At 42.6% G+C, this 19273-nt stretch overlaps 1 protein-coding gene across 1 annotated transcript in view; it reads left to right on the top strand.

The window, feature by feature from the left end:
- The first annotated feature begins 6431 nt into the window (after positions 1 to 6431).
- AOAH (acyloxyacyl hydrolase) overlaps positions 6432 to 19273 on the top strand; it is an 87205-nt gene continuing 74363 nt past the window's right edge. The window contains exons 1-2 of the mRNA XM_085309145.1: positions 6432 to 6555; positions 7634 to 7788. Of these exons, the coding sequence (XP_085165271.1) occupies positions 6434 to 6555; positions 7634 to 7788 (277 nt within the window). The 5' untranslated portion in view covers positions 6432 to 6433. The remainder of the gene's footprint in view (positions 6556 to 7633; positions 7789 to 19273) is intronic.

Genomic DNA, 19273 nt, shown 5'->3' with positions numbered 1-19273 from the left:
CATATAGGTAAAGAAAAGAAAATTTAAGATCAGAAAGTAAAACCTGAATAATCTTTCTCCTCTGCTATGCTATCCAGCAGCTTTATCAGGAAAAAAAAATCAGAAAAGCCCAAACTCTACTTGTTTTGTGGTCAGGGTGGCTGTGGACACCTCTTTGCAGAAAAGGGAGGTGGGCCCAGCCTTCACAGGCTTGGAGCACGTTATTGCATTAGAGCAATTGATTTGTGAGGCAGAAGATTGTCTGCTCTTCTCGTCTGAACAATTTAGTTGGCTAGACTTTGCTAATGCGTATGCCTATATCCCTCATACTTTAATAAACCATGCCCTGAGCATATATCAGGTTTCTAAAAGGATTCAGTAACTCATTGAAAGGTATTATAGCTCTTTTTTATGCACCAGAGCGAGAACAGAAAGACATCGGGAAGGTATTATAACAGGCTGAACATTTATCTGAAATGCTATTTATATTTCATTGAATTGGCTAGCTAAATCAGCTGAAAAGGACTGCAGAAGGCCAATAATAAGAAAGGGAGGCAGTCAACCGGTCAGCCATCCCACAGTGCACAAAGGACTGCGTCTTGATGGATGATTTAATGACTCCAACATGTGTGGAAGGACCAGAGACCAGGTGGAAATATCTTGCATTCAAGGGACAGCTTGAACGGGAAAAAATCTGATCTGGTACCCGATTTCCCCCTCACTTACAGTTTTATAATCATTTTGCTGCTACTTTTGATTCCGGAGGGGTTATTCAGAGTATTAAAAGAAAGAGTCATGCCTGTCTTCTGCAGGTCTGAGTCTCTTCTGACAGGAATTAGCTGTCTCAAATTTGCATTGAATTCCACTCACCTTATCAAGTCTGCCAGCATGAGGCTGAACAAGTGCTGTTGTTTTTAACTGAGTATTTTCCCTAGCTGGAATGGGCCAGAAAAAAAGGAAAACAAAATACTGATTCTGAAGCAAGGAAGAGTCAAATTCAGGGGATATTCATCTATAAAGTAGAAAGAAGGAAGTATGGTTTTCTTAATGCCCAGTGATTTTGAAGAGGCACTTTTCTGTTTTATAGCGACGCGGCCACAAATTGTGGTAATTAAAACCATCTACCCATGTTGTACTCTCCTATATATACAAGTCGAAAACACTGGAGTCAGAGCAGTGCATCAACATGAAGTCTGTTGTAAGTGAAAAGGCAAACAAATGCAGATAAGCTCYCCATGAATTTTCAGTGATACGTGTGACGGATCAAGTATTGAGGGCTGACCTGGTACGTGATTTTGGYTTGATTTAACACTGACCAGTATCAGTGATGTCTGTGCAACCTTTACTGATGGTAGTCTAAATCTCAGCTTGTTTRAATTAGTGCATATGCAATCCTCTGAATGCTTTGAGTGCTTTCTTACGGCCAGGTTTCCCATACAGCATGGAGACTCAGTACACGGCTGGCTGACCAATGATTTGGTTAATTATTAGTTGAAAAATCAGCTTGTACTGCCTTTGCATATTTATATGTGGATGATGGATGCTATCCCTGCAGGGCCATTTTGCTGATGGAAATTGTCCAGCTCACCTGCAGGTCTTTTATTATCAAAGAGAATCAGCAAAATGTCCTTTTGAAAGGAAGAAAAATCCCCCAAACCCAGCCCTGTTACTGGATTGTGAAGTGCCGTTAGCAGGGCATATGTTGACCAGGTCTCCTCCTGGGCAAGAAGTCCCAGTACTAGCCTCAGACAACACATTTAAATAATCTTGGGAAGTTTGATATGTGCTAAAACCATCTCCTAYGACACTTGCCACCGTTCACTAACCCAAACACTGGAAATAATCTTCTTTTATCTGCACATGTTCTGTGTTGATACCAAGACACTGTAGAGCCGCACTCCTTTGATTTGCAGTAGTGGAGGAAAGATCAAATGGAACAAACATCAACAACCATTTTTTTCCCTCCTCCTTTGGTGTTGTGCACTCCCATTGTAAATACTTACAGGCCAACACCATCTGGGGCAGCTCTTCCCCATCTGCCATACCCTCAATCAGCAATAAAACCGCAACCTGACAGGYTGGTGCGTTTCTGACAAAACTCGATGCAACCGCGATAGCTCTGCAGGGATGAGTGCGGTAGCCTGGATTCGGGCTTGCCTAGCAAGCCACTAGTTATTTATGGCAATGCACTAATTGGAGAAAATTGCCATCGTGCTGAGTTCGTAATGCTCGGCTCTTTCTTTTTCCGGATTTAAATGAGTACCCAAGCTGCAGGGCAGTGCAGAGTCTTTCCCAGGCTGGCATTTATTTACAGCTGGCTCTTAGTTACTCTGTCACCTGAGTGTTTTGACTAATCCTTTCTAATTAATCCTTTCTCAGTAATATTGCCACTCTGTTGCTCCTTACTTTCCAGGTTCACTTCTTTTGTCTAGATGSTAGCAGGAACTGCGTTTTATCTGAATCTGAAATGCAAGAAAATTGTGCTCACAACTCAAAATGCAGAAGCTATGTTGATAAAGTTACACTGCAATAGACAGTGCTACGTGYGCACAGTAAGAACACAGCAATGAGGATTATTTTTCTGAATTAAAACCGATCAACTAAGAAAATGTACTGTGTAGCCACCTAACACAGCTGTATTTTTCCTGAGTTCTCTATTAAACAACCCTGAGTCTTGTTCCCATGTTTTGCTGTACCTGAAACTGAAGTAAGTAGTGTGTCAGTAACTTAAAGTTGCAAAAGCTCATATATCAACAGCTCTCACAGGCTGAGAGAGTTATTTCATTAAAGGTTACAGAATAGAGGATAATCATCTCAGCTACAGCTTAGTAATACCTTGGAACAAATTTTCAGATATGCAGGTAGGAAAATATTGGTTTAAATGCTTTCCTTGCAGCTTTGAATGACAATGAGATTGAGAAACAGTCTGAAACAGATGCATAAGTTGAACCGCAAGCAGCAACTGATAAGGAAATTGGGGCAGAAGGAATGACTCAGTTGGATGTGGTGCAGTGGAAAATCCACAYGGGGCTTTGGAAATGTTCATCCATGCCAATGATAATGCACCAACCGTAGGGATGATTATGACAGTCACAAAAATTCTGAGAGCAGTGATGAAAAATAACCAGGGCAATGAGCCAGTGGGAACTTCAGAGTCAAAGGGCAAAAAGGACGACATTTTGAAAAGAAAAAGAAGAAAAGGGGCTCAGAAGATTTTTAATTTAAAGGCTTCTTTCTAAAGGTTTTATCTCTCCAGACAGAAAAATACAAGGCATATATCTATTCCCTTAGGAGTTGAACAATATGTCAAATAGGAGAAAGTGAGAGAGAGAGCTTCCAAARTAACAGTATTTAAACATCATAAAAATTTGTGCATGAGTGTGACAAAGAGAAAAATAAAACCATGTATCCTAAAAAATAATATATAACAGAAATATAACTGAATAGTTTAAAGAAAAGTACAGGAATGCGTGTAGTGACTTTGACAGAATAGCACAGGTAAATGTGCACTGCCACTTGAACTCCTTTCATGAGATGACTATCCTGTATTTCAAGAGGGTGTCTCCCTTTTTCAACCAAGTGGCCCCTCATCCTAGCAGATGACATTATCAATGATTATTTGTCTTGTTTTGGAACCTCAAACCAGTATTTTGCATTCTCTTTTCTTTCCTTAGGGACTTATTATAAAAAAAGGTGTCAAGAATAACCACATTCTTGCATCTCATTTCACACTTTTAGCGATAATCACATGAAAATGCCCCCTTTGGGGGAGAGAGTGACTTTCTTCAGGATTGCTGACAATTGTATTTAAGCCCTTCTTTACCTTCAGAAAATTAGAAACTGTAATTCAGTTCCATTGCATCTCTATCAGGGGCAGCAACAGTGAAATGGTAGAAATGGTAACTGTCACCTCATTCATTTGTCACCATCGCCCAAGTCAGTTTATATTAGGTGGCAGGAACTAAGTTTGAAGCGTATGAAATGAAGACAGAGTACTGCTCCTTCAAATCCCACCAACCGTGCTACTGTTCCCGGGATCTGCCACAGATATTTATTTTCTTCACTAGTTATGCATGTGCCCTGCCACCAGGTATTCTGTGATCATGGAAATTTAGATTAATTTCTGCTCTGTTTTGTCTAGTTTATGTCCTCATTCTTCAAGAGCCTTAAGTTTTCTGGCAGCACGCGTGCATATGTGTTTCTCTCAGATCTGCTTAAATTTGGAGAGATTTGAGGCTACCTGGTGCAACTGGAATTGCTCAAGTCAGGAGTGACCAAGTGGGGCACATGATGGTCTGTTAGCCTTTGTGACCCTCTGGTACCAGGCAGCTGAGGACAGGCAGCCAAAAAACCCTAAAACTCTTGCTCTGTGCATGTCCCACGTATTTCCACATGCAGGCCAGTCCTAAGGGTAATAAGATATTCAGCACTGTGGACTGTTCTGTTTGATACAGTCCCTTCCCTCATGTGCAATAAAAATCCCCAGGAAACATAAATTGGAAGGATGTAATAAACTGCAGCATCCTGCAGGGTGAGATGGGGAGTTTGTCAGTGCTCTGTGGCATCCCTACAGCAAATTGCAGAGAGCTGCACTTGGATCTTTTTTTTCCCCCCCAAAAAAAACCTTGCAAAGAATGTGACATACATCCCTCCTTATCTGCTCACTAGTGGGGCRAAGCTATATGTCCCCCTGTATTTCCTTTGGCAGGAAGCAGCAGTGGATGCAGGGACATATATATGTGTGTGTGCATGTGTATGTGTATATATATATATATRTGTGTGTGTATATATATGTGTGTGTGTGTGTGTAGTTATGGCTAGTTCAAATCCTGCCCCGATATCAATTGCAAGATATATGGGAGATTTTCTTGGAGGAGTGGACTTTTGGAGCAAGTTAAGCATTTGGTCAACAGCTGGGGCTGTTGCCCTCTTTACTTCTAGGGAGGCTGCACCTCAGCAGGCTTTATCTAGGTCCTGTTTGTCCCGGTTTTGATGTTGTGCCCAAGCATAATGAAAGTGTTTACGAACAAATCCCTTCCTTTGGGAGAGATCCGATGTGTTTTTTTTTTTTTTTTTTTTTTTTTCCGTTAACATCATTTGTGTAGTTATTTACCTTTAGAGACAGTATTCCATGCTGCTTCTCTGCTGTACCACGACGGCTTTAGGTCTTACTGTCTTAAGGACTTGCAAGTAATATAAAATCTTCTTGGCAAAAGGCAGGAGATAGCAACCTATCTGACTGGAGATGGGAGMAAGAAAGGTTTAACATGGGGAGTGGGAGGTCACTTTTTCAGCTGGACTCTGAATCTAAGCGTGCAAATCCTTTATTTATTTGTCTGACCAGACTGTGTATTTTAAAAGCTTTGAGGTTTTCCTTAATTGGTTTAAGAGCTTTGCTAATGCATAAGGTACAGGGAAAAACAACTCTATCTTACATACAGTTCTCAGTTATCTCACTGCTGTTTCCAGAACCTCAAATGAAAGAAAAAAAAAATGAGTATGGTATAGAGCTGTATGCTTTGCAGGTTTACATGCCTGGGAGCAGCTTGGGATCTATCTATATACTTTCTAAGTAAGTACTGTTGTTTAGATTTGTGTTTTGCTACAGATATAAAGCAGAAACCGTTCCAAAGACCTATCTGCTAGGAAGATTTTTCTTGCCTATTATTAGCACTCTGCTTTTGCAGCAGATGCTTGTGAGCCAATATGCACAGTTTTAAAGGACTTCAAAGTGTCATTGGGAACCAACTGATATGTGTGTTAAAAAGGGTTTAATGGAGCTGCTGTCACTGTAGCATACTGTCTTTTTATAGCAAGTTTTTACTGCGTTAAGGAAAACATCCTGCAGATTTCAGTAGGACTGGCATATGGATAAGGTACTTTGCACTATGATTTTTGTTTTTCTGCTATAAAAAAGGGAGCCATTCACTCTGAATGTTGCTAGCTACAAGAAGAATGATGAGTAGGATCAGGTCAGACAGCAGCTATTGCCTCTATTTTGGGTTTTATTTTACTTTATTGTATTGTCCAGAAAAGGAAAAACATACATTTGCAAGCCTACAGCTTAATTTAGAGAATGGAAATACACAGCGATTTGCATTCGCATTGAAGTTTTTAACGGTCTTTTCTTCTGAGCCACTGGATTACACTGTCGTCRTCCCAAGGCAAACTCTGTTTTCCAAAGCTAGGGCAAACTTCAGGGACCGTCTTTGAAAATGTCGTATGACAGGCTCCCACAAAGCATAAGCCTTTAGAAGTGGCTTGCAAAAACCGCACTGAATACTAAAGGCAACGYGATCCCTGCGTGGTCATACTGATCTGCAAGAATGTCAGAAGATCTGGCAGGGAATCAGTCATCTTCACGCTTAGGATCTGCTGATAATGTTATCTCTATTTCCCTTCATAACACTATTTGTAATTCTCTTTTGTTTCCCCCCTCAGGAAGCACGTAGAGATGCCAGATGAGACAGGCTCCTCAATGCCCTTTAGTAACCGCTGGCACAGCGGCAGCCCTGTCTGCGGGGCTGGGCAGAGGCGAGCGCGCAGAGCAGCGTCCGGGGCCCGCTGCCTCCGAGGGTAAGAGACTTCCCCGGGGGCGCGCAGAAAAACGTGGTGTCTGTCAAAGCAGGAAACGGTCGGGGTTTCTCCAACCTCACAGACAGCTGGGGGATGCAAGCAAACGCTCGCAAAGCTGGGGAGAGTCGAGGTGCCCCAGCCGCGTCCTGAACCAGCCGCTTGCTTTTCTCCCTTTGCTGCCGTTGCACCGGCAGCTGCGGCTCCGTCCCTCCAGCTCGGCTTCGGCAGAGCTGAAGTCGTGGTCGAAGAGCGGCGCGTGAGCGTGGTGGCTGGGCTCCGGCAGGCCCCCTCTTCCTCCTCCTCCTCCTCCTCCTCCTCCTGCCGCCCCGCGAACCGCGGGGGCAGAGAGCTGAAGCCCCAAGCTGCTGCCGGAGCGCACGGGCGGGGGGCACCAGTGCCAGGGGTGTTTCTCTTTTAATTTCTAYGCCCATCCTTTCCAAATGCAAAGCCTGCTCTGAAATCTTAGAGAAGCAGCCTGAGTTTTTGCATTTTTTTTTTTTCTGCTGTGCTCTCGAGTGGAGGAAGGCAGAGGACCGAAGGGAGGAGGGGAAGGGTTTGTGGGTTGTGTTTTTTTTTTTTTTTTCTTTGCAACACTAGTTGCTCAGGGGAGTGTCTTGCCTTACTAACGCTGAGTGGCTCCGGCGAGGACTGTGGTTTAAGGTTGCTGTTAGTCACGGGCTGCTAAGGCGAGCGACGCGGGAGCGCCGAGGCAGAGCCGTTCGCGCGAGCCTCCTGCTCCTCCGGGGCTGCCAGGTTGGGAAGAGGCAGCAGGAGGCACGGCGAGCGGGGCAGCGCCGGCGCCCCGAGCGGGCGCTGGCGGCAGGGAGCCGGGAGCGCCTCCGAGACGGCGGGCGCGGGGACCTCCTCGCGTCCAGGGAGACAGGCGGACGTGCGGGTCCGGGCTAGGTGCTGCCCCTGCGTTATATTTATGAGCATATAAGGGCATAGAAGTAAATATGAGTACGTGCATCCTTTCTCCTCAAGCTGCTAGGATGCATGATGCTCTCAGATAAAAGGGAATAAAGGTCCATACATACACTCTCCCCCTCTAATTATTATTTTTTCTCTCCTTCCTTAGGATGAGAGGGTCTAAACARACATTTCTTAATTTATTCTGCATCCTCTGGCTCCCGCTTCTCTTGACGGCTGCCTCTCCCTCCCCTCTCACCAGTGGAAATGACCCGTYGGGCCCTTCGCTCTTCACTGGGGTGTACAAGGGACACACGTGCATCGGTATGTATTCAGGTTATATTTGCTTGCTGAACTAGTTCGTTTGTTACTACACCTGCGAGCAGAGCATTGCCGTGCCCATCGTAAATCGCTCCTTTATCTATTTCAACAGCTGGACTGCAAAACACGCRTAGTCTTTGGTGAAATAATTGCTGAAGGTTTTGCAAGGCAAGCATGGGGTCTGGAGCGATTTTATGATTTTGTTTTTTCACTGGCTGCTTCCCAAAGTTCATGTATTTGCTCTGCAGGAAATGGTGCCTGAAGCGTTGGCTTTAGTCTTTGGAGGTCTGGGAATGGAAAACAAGGTGCTACTGGTTCCTAGTGTTYGTTACGGTCCCTGATGCGTTGGGTTCAGTGGCAGGAAAGTGAAGTTTCCCGTAAGGTCTCCTCAGTTATTTCATTTCCGAGGAAACTTTCCYGTAGAAGTTTCCTCCCCTTAGCTTGCCCCCTCGCGCGCATGCRCCCCGGCACGTCCCACGGGCGGGAAAGCCCGAGGGAAGCGGGGCGAGCTCGCGTTTCGGCAAGCCCTTTGCACGCGGGTGCCGGGGCAAGCGCAACTGGGTGCGCAGCACGGCCGCCACGCTTACGGCTACGTTAGCCCTGCAGCTGGGGACACCAAGGCCAGCRCGAGACGTGGGCATCGCTGTGCCAGCAGTGCAGGCAATGCAGTTGGAGCGAGACTCCATGYGCCTAGAGAGCTGTGGTAGCTTAGATTTTTAATGCAAGTCAACGTATAAAACGTCAGTGTTCCAACGTTAAATGATGTACGTTACCCAGCGTTTCATTTTTGTCTTCTGTTAGCTTTTTGAGACATTTTTATGCTGCAARTGCAAATCTTGCCATGGTCCTCCATGCTTCAGAAGGAAATACTTGCTTTCAGCCTAAAATTATTTTTATCGTGGCTCAAGGAATGCAATTAGAAATAACCATTCTGACAAAAACAAAAACAAAAAAACAAAACAAAACAAAAAAAAAACCCAGGTTTTCACAGCCCTTCCAGACCAGCCAAAGCACCCCCGCAGCGAGCAGCGCTGCCGAGACAGGGCGAGCCGCAAGCGGAGCCGCCACGAGGCTYGCGCAGCCCCTGCCGGGGCTCAGGTGCGAGCCCGAAAGCAAAAGCAAGGGGTGAAAGAGCGAAAGGGCCGTCGGGGTCTCGCCTCGTCGGCACCGGCGCCGTGGGAGCCGCCGCGAGCGGGGCAGGCGAGCGGTGCCCATTAGCGACAGCATCCTCTCTCAGCTACAGCATCTTCCTCGGTGTTGTCTGGTCTTCCGGGTGGAAGAGCTGGATGCTTCAGGCGACTCCCCACCCATAGCGTCTCTGGGGAAATGCATTTTGGCTAGGAGGCCATGCACGAATAAGGGATGGGGCTAGAGKAAATGAGGGAATACTTCCACTGAGGAACCCCAGCTGGCTATCCGAATCAAACTAGTTTTAGGGGATTTTGGCTAGAACATTTCTGCTTTCATGTTGCCTTTTCTTTTTTTTTTTTCTTTTTTTCTTTTTTTTTAGGAAGGTCACTTCTTATGGCAAACTTAATTGTGCTTAAAAGCTTTTAGACAGAACATTTTCAATGAATGCCAGTAATTACAGGAAAAAAGAGTCACATCACTTTTGCTGAATTTTCCTAAAGAAATTYGGCGGCTTCATTCAGAGAAAATCTTTTCATAGTTGACTTACTATGAAAATAAAGCTATTTTCACATCTGGAAAGTGTTCCCACCTAAAAAGGGATTTAATGTTGCTGCCTTTTAGAACAGAATTATGGAAGAGATGCTGCAGGGACTTGATGGTAATCCTCCTGGCGACAAGATCAGATTAAGCGCACCCAAGCTCTTCCTAACCATCTCCAGCCTGTTCTTAAACGTTTCTGATAATGGACCTTCCACAACATCTTTCTTTATCCCTATCATCAGAAAAATGTTCCCAAAAGCTGACAGTTTCTTTCTGGCAGCAAAATTTTCATCCCTGAAAGCTGTAGGCTGCTTCCTCACCCTGGGAGACTGACCGTCTTCTGCAGCCTGCAAAATCAGCTGGAGCTGTCCCTCAGGGCCCTCGTAGGCTTCAGATGTGGTATCTTCTGCTGCTTTTTCCTTGCGGTAGATACAAGGGCTTTAGTGAGCTGCCCAACACATACAGGTGACTACAAAGCTGTTTCTCCTTGCATAAAGACTGTGACTTTTTGCTCTATCCACCAGTTTGGAAGCTTGGTGCTGGACTGGTTTTAATTTCTAGTTTCGCAACTAACTGGCAGTATGACTTAGGCGATAAACTCAGGACAAGACCTAGAAATCCTGAAGTTCTTTTTCTAGGAGCAGCCTGATAAATTCAACAGGAAAACCTGAGAACAGGATCCTGTGTATGTTTCTCTCAAATATTGAATCCGAACCCTTTAAATACTCAGGTCTTTGTTTCCCCATCTGTTAAATGAGGAAAATACTGCCCATTTCACAGGGCAAGGAAGATGTTAATATACCTGCAGATGGAATAACACTGTTAATATTTCATCATGTCTAAGCTTATATTTTACTATTACTGAACCATTTTCAAAGGTTTTATTTCCCCCTCAATTACAACAGAGTCCTGTAAAGGGTCTTTGCAAATCATCCTGCTCTCTAGGAAAGATGGCTTCATTTAGACTTGGCTGAAGGAGCTTCCCAAGTAGCAGAGGCTATTCTGGAGAACCCTTAGAAAATAGGGGAGGCAGCAAAAGACAGGAAGGAGTCACTTTATTCACCTCTCTTCAAAAGAGTGAAGAAAGGGAATTGGGGGAATTGTAGATCAGCCAGTTAAACATCAGTTCCTGGAAATATCCTACAACAGTTAATCAGACTTTCTCAAAGCACCTTTCAAAAGCAAATACGAGTAAGAGACTAATTGGGTTTATCCAGGAGAAACAGTGTCAAACTAACCTGACTTCCTTCTATAACAGAGTAATGGCCTGTAGACACAGAAGCAGCAGTAGATGTTATAGCTTGGCTTTAGTAAGGCTGTTGGCACTACGTCAGCACTAATCCAATGGCTGAGAGATCTGTGACATTAATTAAGCTTCTACAGGGCAGGAAAAAAACTAGTGGAGAGCCTTACTCAGAGAGTAATTACCAATGGCTCACTCCCCAAATGGAAGGATGTACAAAATAAGGTCTGCCTTTGACCTCGATTTTCAACATCATATCCTGCCATCTTTTCATTAACCTGAATCATGAAACAGTCTGCTATTAAATTAGCAGCTCATACAAAGCTGAAACGGTTTGCAAGTACAGTGGAGGACAAGATTAGCTTCAAAACAATCTTGGAAACTTGGAGCAGCTGCCTAAAAGAAAAAAAAATCACTTCAATATGGGTATGTTGAAGGCACTTCAGCAGAAATAGTCCGTTGCACGCAGAGAGGAGGAGGAACAGCTGGCTAGGTAGCATCCCCGAGGAAGGAGATCGGAGGTTAGAGTGGAGCAATGATGGTATGCTGTCATGAGAAAGGCACACATTGCACTCACCAGGAGGTGTGAACACAAGTTAGCTTGCAAGACATGAGAAGGAATCTGCTACTTTTCTCAGCCTTGATAAAGCCTCAGAGGAATTTCTGTGTTCGCTTTGGGGCTGTGCATCAAGAAAGATGTGGAGTGACTGGGGGGTTTCAGAGAAAAACAAACATAAGCTATACAACTGATTGAATAAATTGGAGATAATTAGTCTAGAGAAGAAAAAWTTGAGAAAAGACGTGACAGCTGTCCTCAGAAACATTAAAGAGGTAATCTGTTTTCCAGACTCATAACAGATATAGCAAGAAATGATGGAAATAAATACCAGTAAGRAGATTCAGGTTAGGAAGATTTTCTAATAGTGAAGGTAGGTAAGGGTRTCATCAGTTCCTGTAAAGGCTCTAGAAACTCTGTCATTAGCAGTCTGTGTCTCTCCTCTCTCTTGAAAACAGTGTAGATATCACTGATCAGCTGATTATCATTTATGTAAGGTGACTTCTTCCAGGCCAGTTTTCTGCAGTTCTGTGCTGTGATTGCAAGGATCATTTGCAAATAGCAGATGGCTTCATTTAGACGTGGTTGAAGGAACGTATTTATTTTCTCCCCGGTATCAGGCTGCTCTGCTCCTTTTGTCGATTAACTTTGGCTACCCTTTTTGGAACGAAGCTTTTAGTCAAGGWGCGCTCAATTCGCTCAGACAGCAGTGCTCTCGATCTCCCTCCGTAGCTAGCTAAGATGCTGTGGGTCAGCAGCTGGAGGAGGCAATTTCACCGTTGTAGTGCCCAATATAATGCCATCCTCAGCAACTTTTGTGGGTCACCTCTTCCATTCGCCCATGGGAATATAATTCCTACTAGGCCTAGAAGCATCTTATTGAAACATATTTTCAGTGCTGATTACATTAAAAAATGGATGCTTCAAAACTTTTCAGCAGTATAAAGTGCTAACTTCTACCTCTGCTGCTTTGTTTAATAGCCAATGTCCTAGGCAGTTTGCCTCTGGCTAGCTGTGTGTGAATGCAGGGATGAAAATCGTGTGGAGCAGCAGCAGTGGTGTTCAGAGTTCCCAGTAACTTAACACAATGCAACATGCCAAATGGAGTTAGAGGCTTTTAACAATTGTGCTCAAAGTGGCAGTGCACACATTGTCTAGGGAAGCCGTGCGACAGAGAATATAATTTATAGTTCAATGAGTCTTGTAAAAAAAAAAAAAAAAAGGAAAAGAAAAGAAAAAAAGCTGTGCCCAATATTGATGTCGTACCATGAGGTATTTTACTCTGAAATTTTGGGATCAACTTTAATTGCAGCTGCACCATTGTCAGGCTGCAGCACCTCTGCTCACTCCCCTAAGCATTGCTCAGTTGGCACAGTGGCAGCAAAATTTGGCCTGCTGATCAGTAATAGATACCAAATGTGACTGTAGCATTTTTCCTATCATTATATTATTGATTGAGAAAACACAGGCATGTGAGTAGTGCGACAGGGATATTAAAGCAACTGTTGACCTGTGAATATTTTCTTTGGGGATTTGTACTTTTCAGCAACAAATGGTAACAATCACCCCAAGTCTTACTAAAAGGTTATGGCTATAAAATGCAATATGTCTTTTGATCACAATAAAAAGTTATGCTTGGCATACATGCATACCTACATGTATGTTTGTGTATATGAAAACTTGTATGTATGTATGCATAAATAGACTTGGGCAGTTTTATAAGGTGTGCACTTCTGATACTTGCCTTTAGAATAAGCTTTTATTTGATAATTTGTTTAGTACTAATTTTCTGATTGGTTGCTGTTCCCATAGCAGGTGTACCCTCTGCTCATGTTCATATGTTATCCCTACACAAAACTTTAGAAAAAAAGCTGCATATATTTAAGGCAATCATTTCTAATGATTTTAGGAACTGTACTTCTGATGCAACTTTATGCAATCAGAATCTTAAAATGGTTTATCTTTTGGACAAGGACGAAATTATCCATGTAGCTTACCCTTTGGACTGGACAATGTCAAGAAATAACAGAACTTTCCTGGACACTATTCAGGCTCCAGTAAGCTTTTCATACCCTTTCCTGATTTATATGTTAATCGCACATGCACAYGATTTTTCTATTAATTAATGCAAAAAAGCATTACCATTGGAAATGCCTAGGGTTATAGATTTTATTAAATAAGGCTCTTTAAAATGTAATGTAGGAAATGCCAGGGACATATTTGGCTGGCAGGTATTGATACCAGAGTCTTCCACTAGATAGTAATTGCATTTTTGTATCAGCATATCTACATCATAATCCTCACAGGGTATATCAGGGAAGTGCCTCCCTACTATTGTATGCACTGCAGAGGGGTAAGCAAAAAAAATTATAAAAGATACTTGCAGAGTTTGCTATTTTTGTTACCGTGCTTCAGTACGCTTGAAGTACTGCTAGATTGATACTAGTATTTCAAAAATGTTTTTTATCTGGACATTATATGCAATTTTTAATCACTGTGACTGGATTGTTAATWCTATACCATTTAGCATTTGCAAGATATTTATAACTTTGGGGCATAGGCAAATTTACGGCAAAAAGGTGTGCCAGCATATTTGAATATGGATACCTACAATTGTGTTCAGTCACAACAATACCCCTATGAAATACATTAACACTTAATGTAAATGGAATGGGAAACAGTCTGAGTTAAAAAAAATACAATCAGATTCCTTTCTCAGTTAACTTTCAAAGCAACAAGTCCTCTGAATACACATGGGAAAATAATAGTCCCAACTTCCAGTATACATTCATGGTCTTTGAGTTGAATAGTAGCATGGTGTAGCGAGATCTGTAACTGAAACTTATAATCGTTCTTTGAAAGAACCAGATCAGTCCTGAGAAGCAGTCAAAAAAGGCAAAATGGATATTAAGAAATATTAGGAAAGTAATCTTGAGTGAAAAAGAAAACATTCCTTTGTTGTAACATTGCATATCTGTTTTGTTCCCCATCTCAGAAGAAAAAATAGTAGAAGTGGAAGAGGGGTTAGAAGAAGACAACAAGGAGGACTAAGAATGACTTAATACCTTTGTATTAAGTGGCATCTGTATGAGTATCAATGAAATAGATGAAAAGTCCTCAGCAGGGAAACAAGATGACTGTGGTGGGTTATGAGAGTGGGCTATAAAACCATGAAAGGCATAGAAAATAAGGAATGATAGTTCACTTATTTCTTTGAGTCCAAGAGCTAGTGTCAGAGTATAGGTGGAGATACTGGACGAGGTGGACCAGTATGGCTTGCCTTATATTTTTAGCACGCAAAGTATCCGCAGAGGAGGAAGACTGATGCAAATCCATTGCAGAATGCATGAGCTGGAATCAGAAGAGGAGAAAAATGCACACTTCTTCACCCAAGGTCTTACTTTCCATGGTTTATATTAGTCAAAGAAGGTGAACAGGCAGAAGTGATCAGCCCTTGGAGAACAAGAACAAGAAATACCCTTCAAGGATCTCGTAATGGTTTGCAGATGGAATGATGAAATTATCTGCAGTTTTCAGGCAGACCAAAGACTAAGGCCCCAGTTTTCTAATGCAGCATTTAACTGAGGGTAATATCTCCATTGGCATCAATCACAAGATCCTTCCACTATTTTTGGTTTCAGGATAGCCTAATATATTTGAGTTACAAATGCAGTAACTATTAGAGAACCCTTTAACTGTACATCATAGTCATTGTCCTTAAGAGAAATAACCAAGATCTTATTCTTAATACTGTTCTCTGTTTTTTTTTCCCCTACAACTTTTAAGCTCTTTTTTGTAATGGAGTTGCCTGATACTTGAACAAGCATTACATTAATCATGAAGTACATTAAATTAAAGATAGAGCTCTGAACGTTTGGTCACAGTTGAAACCATGCATTCAAAATTGCATATAAAAACTAACTAGCTGAAGGATTAAGAATTTGCCTATACAGGAAAGTTAATTCAAATCAAGAGAGAATAGCAACTTAAAGCAGAACTGCTTATTTCTTACTGCCTCCCCATATGAATGCTCTTATTCCAAAGAAGAATGTCTTGTTCCAGATTGAACTGACACTGGGTTAGATGAGTTGGAAGGAGGCATTTTTACTCCAGAACAACAGCATCTGCACTAGGAGTCGCAATATGGTCTGGCACGCGTTGTAGACTGGCTCTAGAGACTCCTCATCTCCATGTGCTATTTTAAGAGATGCACAGGAGCCTATGACTTGAGATAATTGCCTGAAATGGAAGAAGCAAAGACTGTGTTTCGGGAAAACCTTCATCTCCTATATAAAAACAGGAACGTGATAGATAAATTCGTTTTTACAAGGGTCATGCTTCTGTAGGCAGATTATTAGAGGTAGAAATGGCCTTGTACACAAATCTTTCCTGATTTTTTTGACAGATTTGAATTACCTTTCCTTTTCTGAAACTCTGCACAATTAATAAGTAGGATTAGCTACTCCTTCCTGGTGCAGGGAGCAAAGTCAGCCCTCCTCTGGGAGCAAAACCAGCAGTCACCAGATCTGCAGACAGGGATGGCAGAGGGAGGAGCAGAGCCTGCCTCACTTTCTTTTTGCAGGATGTTTTGCTCCCAAGCCTGCAGCTACGTGAGCAAAACTGCAGTCCTCAACGCAGAGCTGAGAGGAGCCGCTGCCCCAGCAGCGAGGGGGAGCTCCTGGGGAGGCTGTTTTACCTCCGGCATGTGCCAAGCGGTGCCTAGGCACAGGCAGGGAAGGTCCCCCAGGAACAGAGGGCATGATGGGCTCAGTGCAATTTTTAGCTGGGAAACAGTGATATGGCTGGAGGGGTGAGAAAGGTCTGCCACACCAAAGAGCATGAGCAAAGGATGATGCGGCAGGTACCAGAAATCCCATTTAACAAAGCTTCACTCAGACAAATGTATCTACAAATCTGAAGCTTAGAGAGGCAGCTCTCAGGATCTAGACACTTCTTGACATCCATAGGTGTAATTCTAATTATAGATTCTTTCAAACATGTGCAGCAGGAGTGGATTAAGTTAAATAGTCTGCTCAGAATGCCAGAGGCTTCATGGCTAAGAAATGAATCTCTCTAGCTCTGATGTTATTATTGGGGTATCATTTTTTTCCAAGCCTATTGGAAATGTCATTTTATTATTAAACACTATTTTCAAATACATGGGGAGAAGTACTTCCTGACATGTGAGTTTTCAGATTACTGCTGCTGAGCAAAATGGTTATGATTTTCTCTTATCTCTTCAGAARTTAATAGCAGATGGGACAAACTATCTCTAAAAGAGACAGGCATTTTATTAATACCAGAGTCTAGTTTCTAATGGTTGATAGGCGTTATAAAACCAATGAATTTCTTCCACGGAAAACATCCTTCAGCCTATCAAGGCACTGAAACCTATTATTAAAGTGCCACAGTGGATTCAATTTCTTCAAACCTGTTTATGAAGAAAATCATACACAACTGCAAAAAATGTAGAGCYTTTTCAAATCTTTAATTAATGAAGCCCATCTGTATTGCCTTGTATGTGCCCAGTTCCCTATAAGAAATAAATCACATCTAAATTTCCATTAAATTAAAAGCAACTAATAGTTGTTAATAACTGCCTAGTTCTGGAAGTGCTTTTCTACCAGTCCCAGAGTATTGAAAAGCTTATATTCTTGCACACAACAATATAAGTAATTAAAGCAATCAAATTTCCACAGTCAAAGACAGCTGATTTCCCTCTGCCCTTTTCAGCTAACTAATTCTTTTCTATTTTCGGGCAACAGAATTAAGAGCTGTTAAAGTCTAGGATAACTTGTTAGTTTTTCTGATGTTTTACTTATTTAGTGTGTAGTGAGGGTTTTTTGTGCTTGTTTTTTCTTAATTTTGTTAGTATGTAGTGCCTTTTCATGCTGTAGCCAACAGTGAACTTTATTCTGGTCACTAAAYCTGGAAAGGGATGACATATAAGATTATAAATACAGTAGCTTTGTACTGGTAGTGGAACTATTTGGAGTCAACATCAGTTTATAGATACCTCTTGAGGCTTTGCATATAGTCAAATACAAGAACTAGGATTTTCCAGRGGATAAATCTGAATTATTTAGTGAGGGGAGCCTATTTTTATCCAAAAAACTGGGAACCTAAGTGGATTCACCTCAAAGGACTACAGCGAGCCTCTTTACGTTCCTCCTTCGCCCTCYCAAGGTTCAATCCTTCTCTTGAGTAATTTACAATCTCCAAGCCAAAATCTGCTCCTGAGGACATGAGTCTAAATTAAAGGCGTTGAAGCTAGTAGAGTCACTTCAAACATAAACTAGGGTTTCTCTGGGTACAGGCCATGGCCGGGCAATGAGATCATAAGGAATAAAGTGAGGTGGACGAAGGACACTTGATAAAAACTCAGATACAGAGARCAAAGAAAACAGCTCAGCCAGGGGACACAAATAGCTCCCAGGCAGCAGAAGGACAGTACGTTCTTGGAGAGCACATTCCCCCTTGGAGGGTACAAAGACCCTCCAAATTCAGATTCGGAGACTTCGGCTGTGTTTCCCACAGCTTAGGACACCTCTAACTRAAAAGGCAGTATTTTCTCCTTTAACATAGGGCAAGCTTTTCTTTATCTACTTGTCCTGTGAAGTGTAAAATGTTGTCTGGAGTATGTACATTTTTGGGGAAGCATTTGAATAATTCAGATGTGGTCTGCCGTACCCCAGACAGGGGCATAGTAGCATAATCAGAAGCGTCCTCTATGTGACGATAAAGACTAGTTTATGTGAATGTTTATGTTTACTTTGAAGTTCAGCTCGGTGGGTTTTTCCCAAATAGTCAGGCAGTTATTATTTATATTCATATAACATCTAATAGCCCAAGGTACTGCACTAAGTACTTGACAAACTCAGTTAATGCTCGTGTGAAGCAAACCTCCCTCTGGGCCTGCTTCGATAGACACAAAAGGAAAAAAACAGGAAAATTTTCCATTTAATTGTCAGGAGACTGTTCCGTGAGTAAGGATACCTGAATGGTTGTTTTTGTGATAAAGAATTCTGTTTCTATTTGACAGAGCTGAACCAAAAATAACTATCGTTTTTTCCTTTGTAGAACTTTGACAAACATGAGAAAGAATTTCACCTGTGTTTTCAGCAGAAAATGTCTTTTTTGTGTTCCAAAAAAAAGTGAAGTACCCTGCCTATTTTTATCCTCATCCCAACTTTTGGGATCCTCTGTAATGTCATTCAGCCTTTGGTTCAGAGACTGTTTGTTTGCAATCCCCTTTTTCTCACTGATTCTAACAGAAGAGATAAGACCCCTTTGTGGTAGTGAAAAAGAGAGTCGATAGGACAAGGGCTGAGTAAGAGAGAGAGGAAACTCTTTGCACCCCACCCTGAGACAAAACATTAAGCAGGCTGCTGAGCCTGCCTTTAGGATGAATAACTCTGGGTTTAAAACCATCGGTGATGCTGAGCACTCCGGCCAGACAGAGGGGCTTTTCCCTCCTCATCTGCTGGGCAAGCCTTGTGTCCTTGTTGAGAGCMGGTCTCTCCTGGTACAAGTGGGAGAGCTCACTTAGTATTCTGATTTTTTTTATCAGGCCAAACTTTACACTGAAATATAATCTCTCCTTACAGCACTGCAGAGAGGTTGCCTTCTATTAATGCTTTTACACCCAAGTTACTGTAGTTGAAACCAGAAATTGCAGAGTTTGATGTTTGCTCATTGCAGCAGCAAAGGCTAGAGCAGGCCTACTCTGACACAGGAAACGTGGCCTCCCATTTCTGCTCAACCACAAGCGCGGCAGGACCCATGACGCAAACGCAAGCCGCAGCGAGAGCGCAGGGCTCAGTAGTGTTTGCAAGCTTCATCTCAGTAGTGCCTGCATCCTGCAGAGGACAAGGAGGTGCTGGAGGTGGGAGGAAGACTTCTTCCCTTGCTTTGTGTCTGGTCTTGAAATTTGGCAGCATGGTCAGGCCACCCCATGCTTTAAGCCATTCTCCTGGCACCTCCACTGCCACAACACTCCTGCTCTCAGGTCWGCTTCG

Source organism: Rhea americana, unplaced genomic scaffold (genome assembly GCF_003343005.1).
Source record: "Rhea americana isolate MKP2758 unplaced genomic scaffold, rheAme1 scaffold_291, whole genome shotgun sequence".
NCBI classification, from domain to species: Eukaryota; Metazoa; Chordata; class Aves; order Rheiformes; family Rheidae; genus Rhea; species Rhea americana.
The sequence above is the reverse complement of the archived record's forward strand: the minus strand, read 5'-3'. Positions and strand labels throughout refer to the sequence as shown.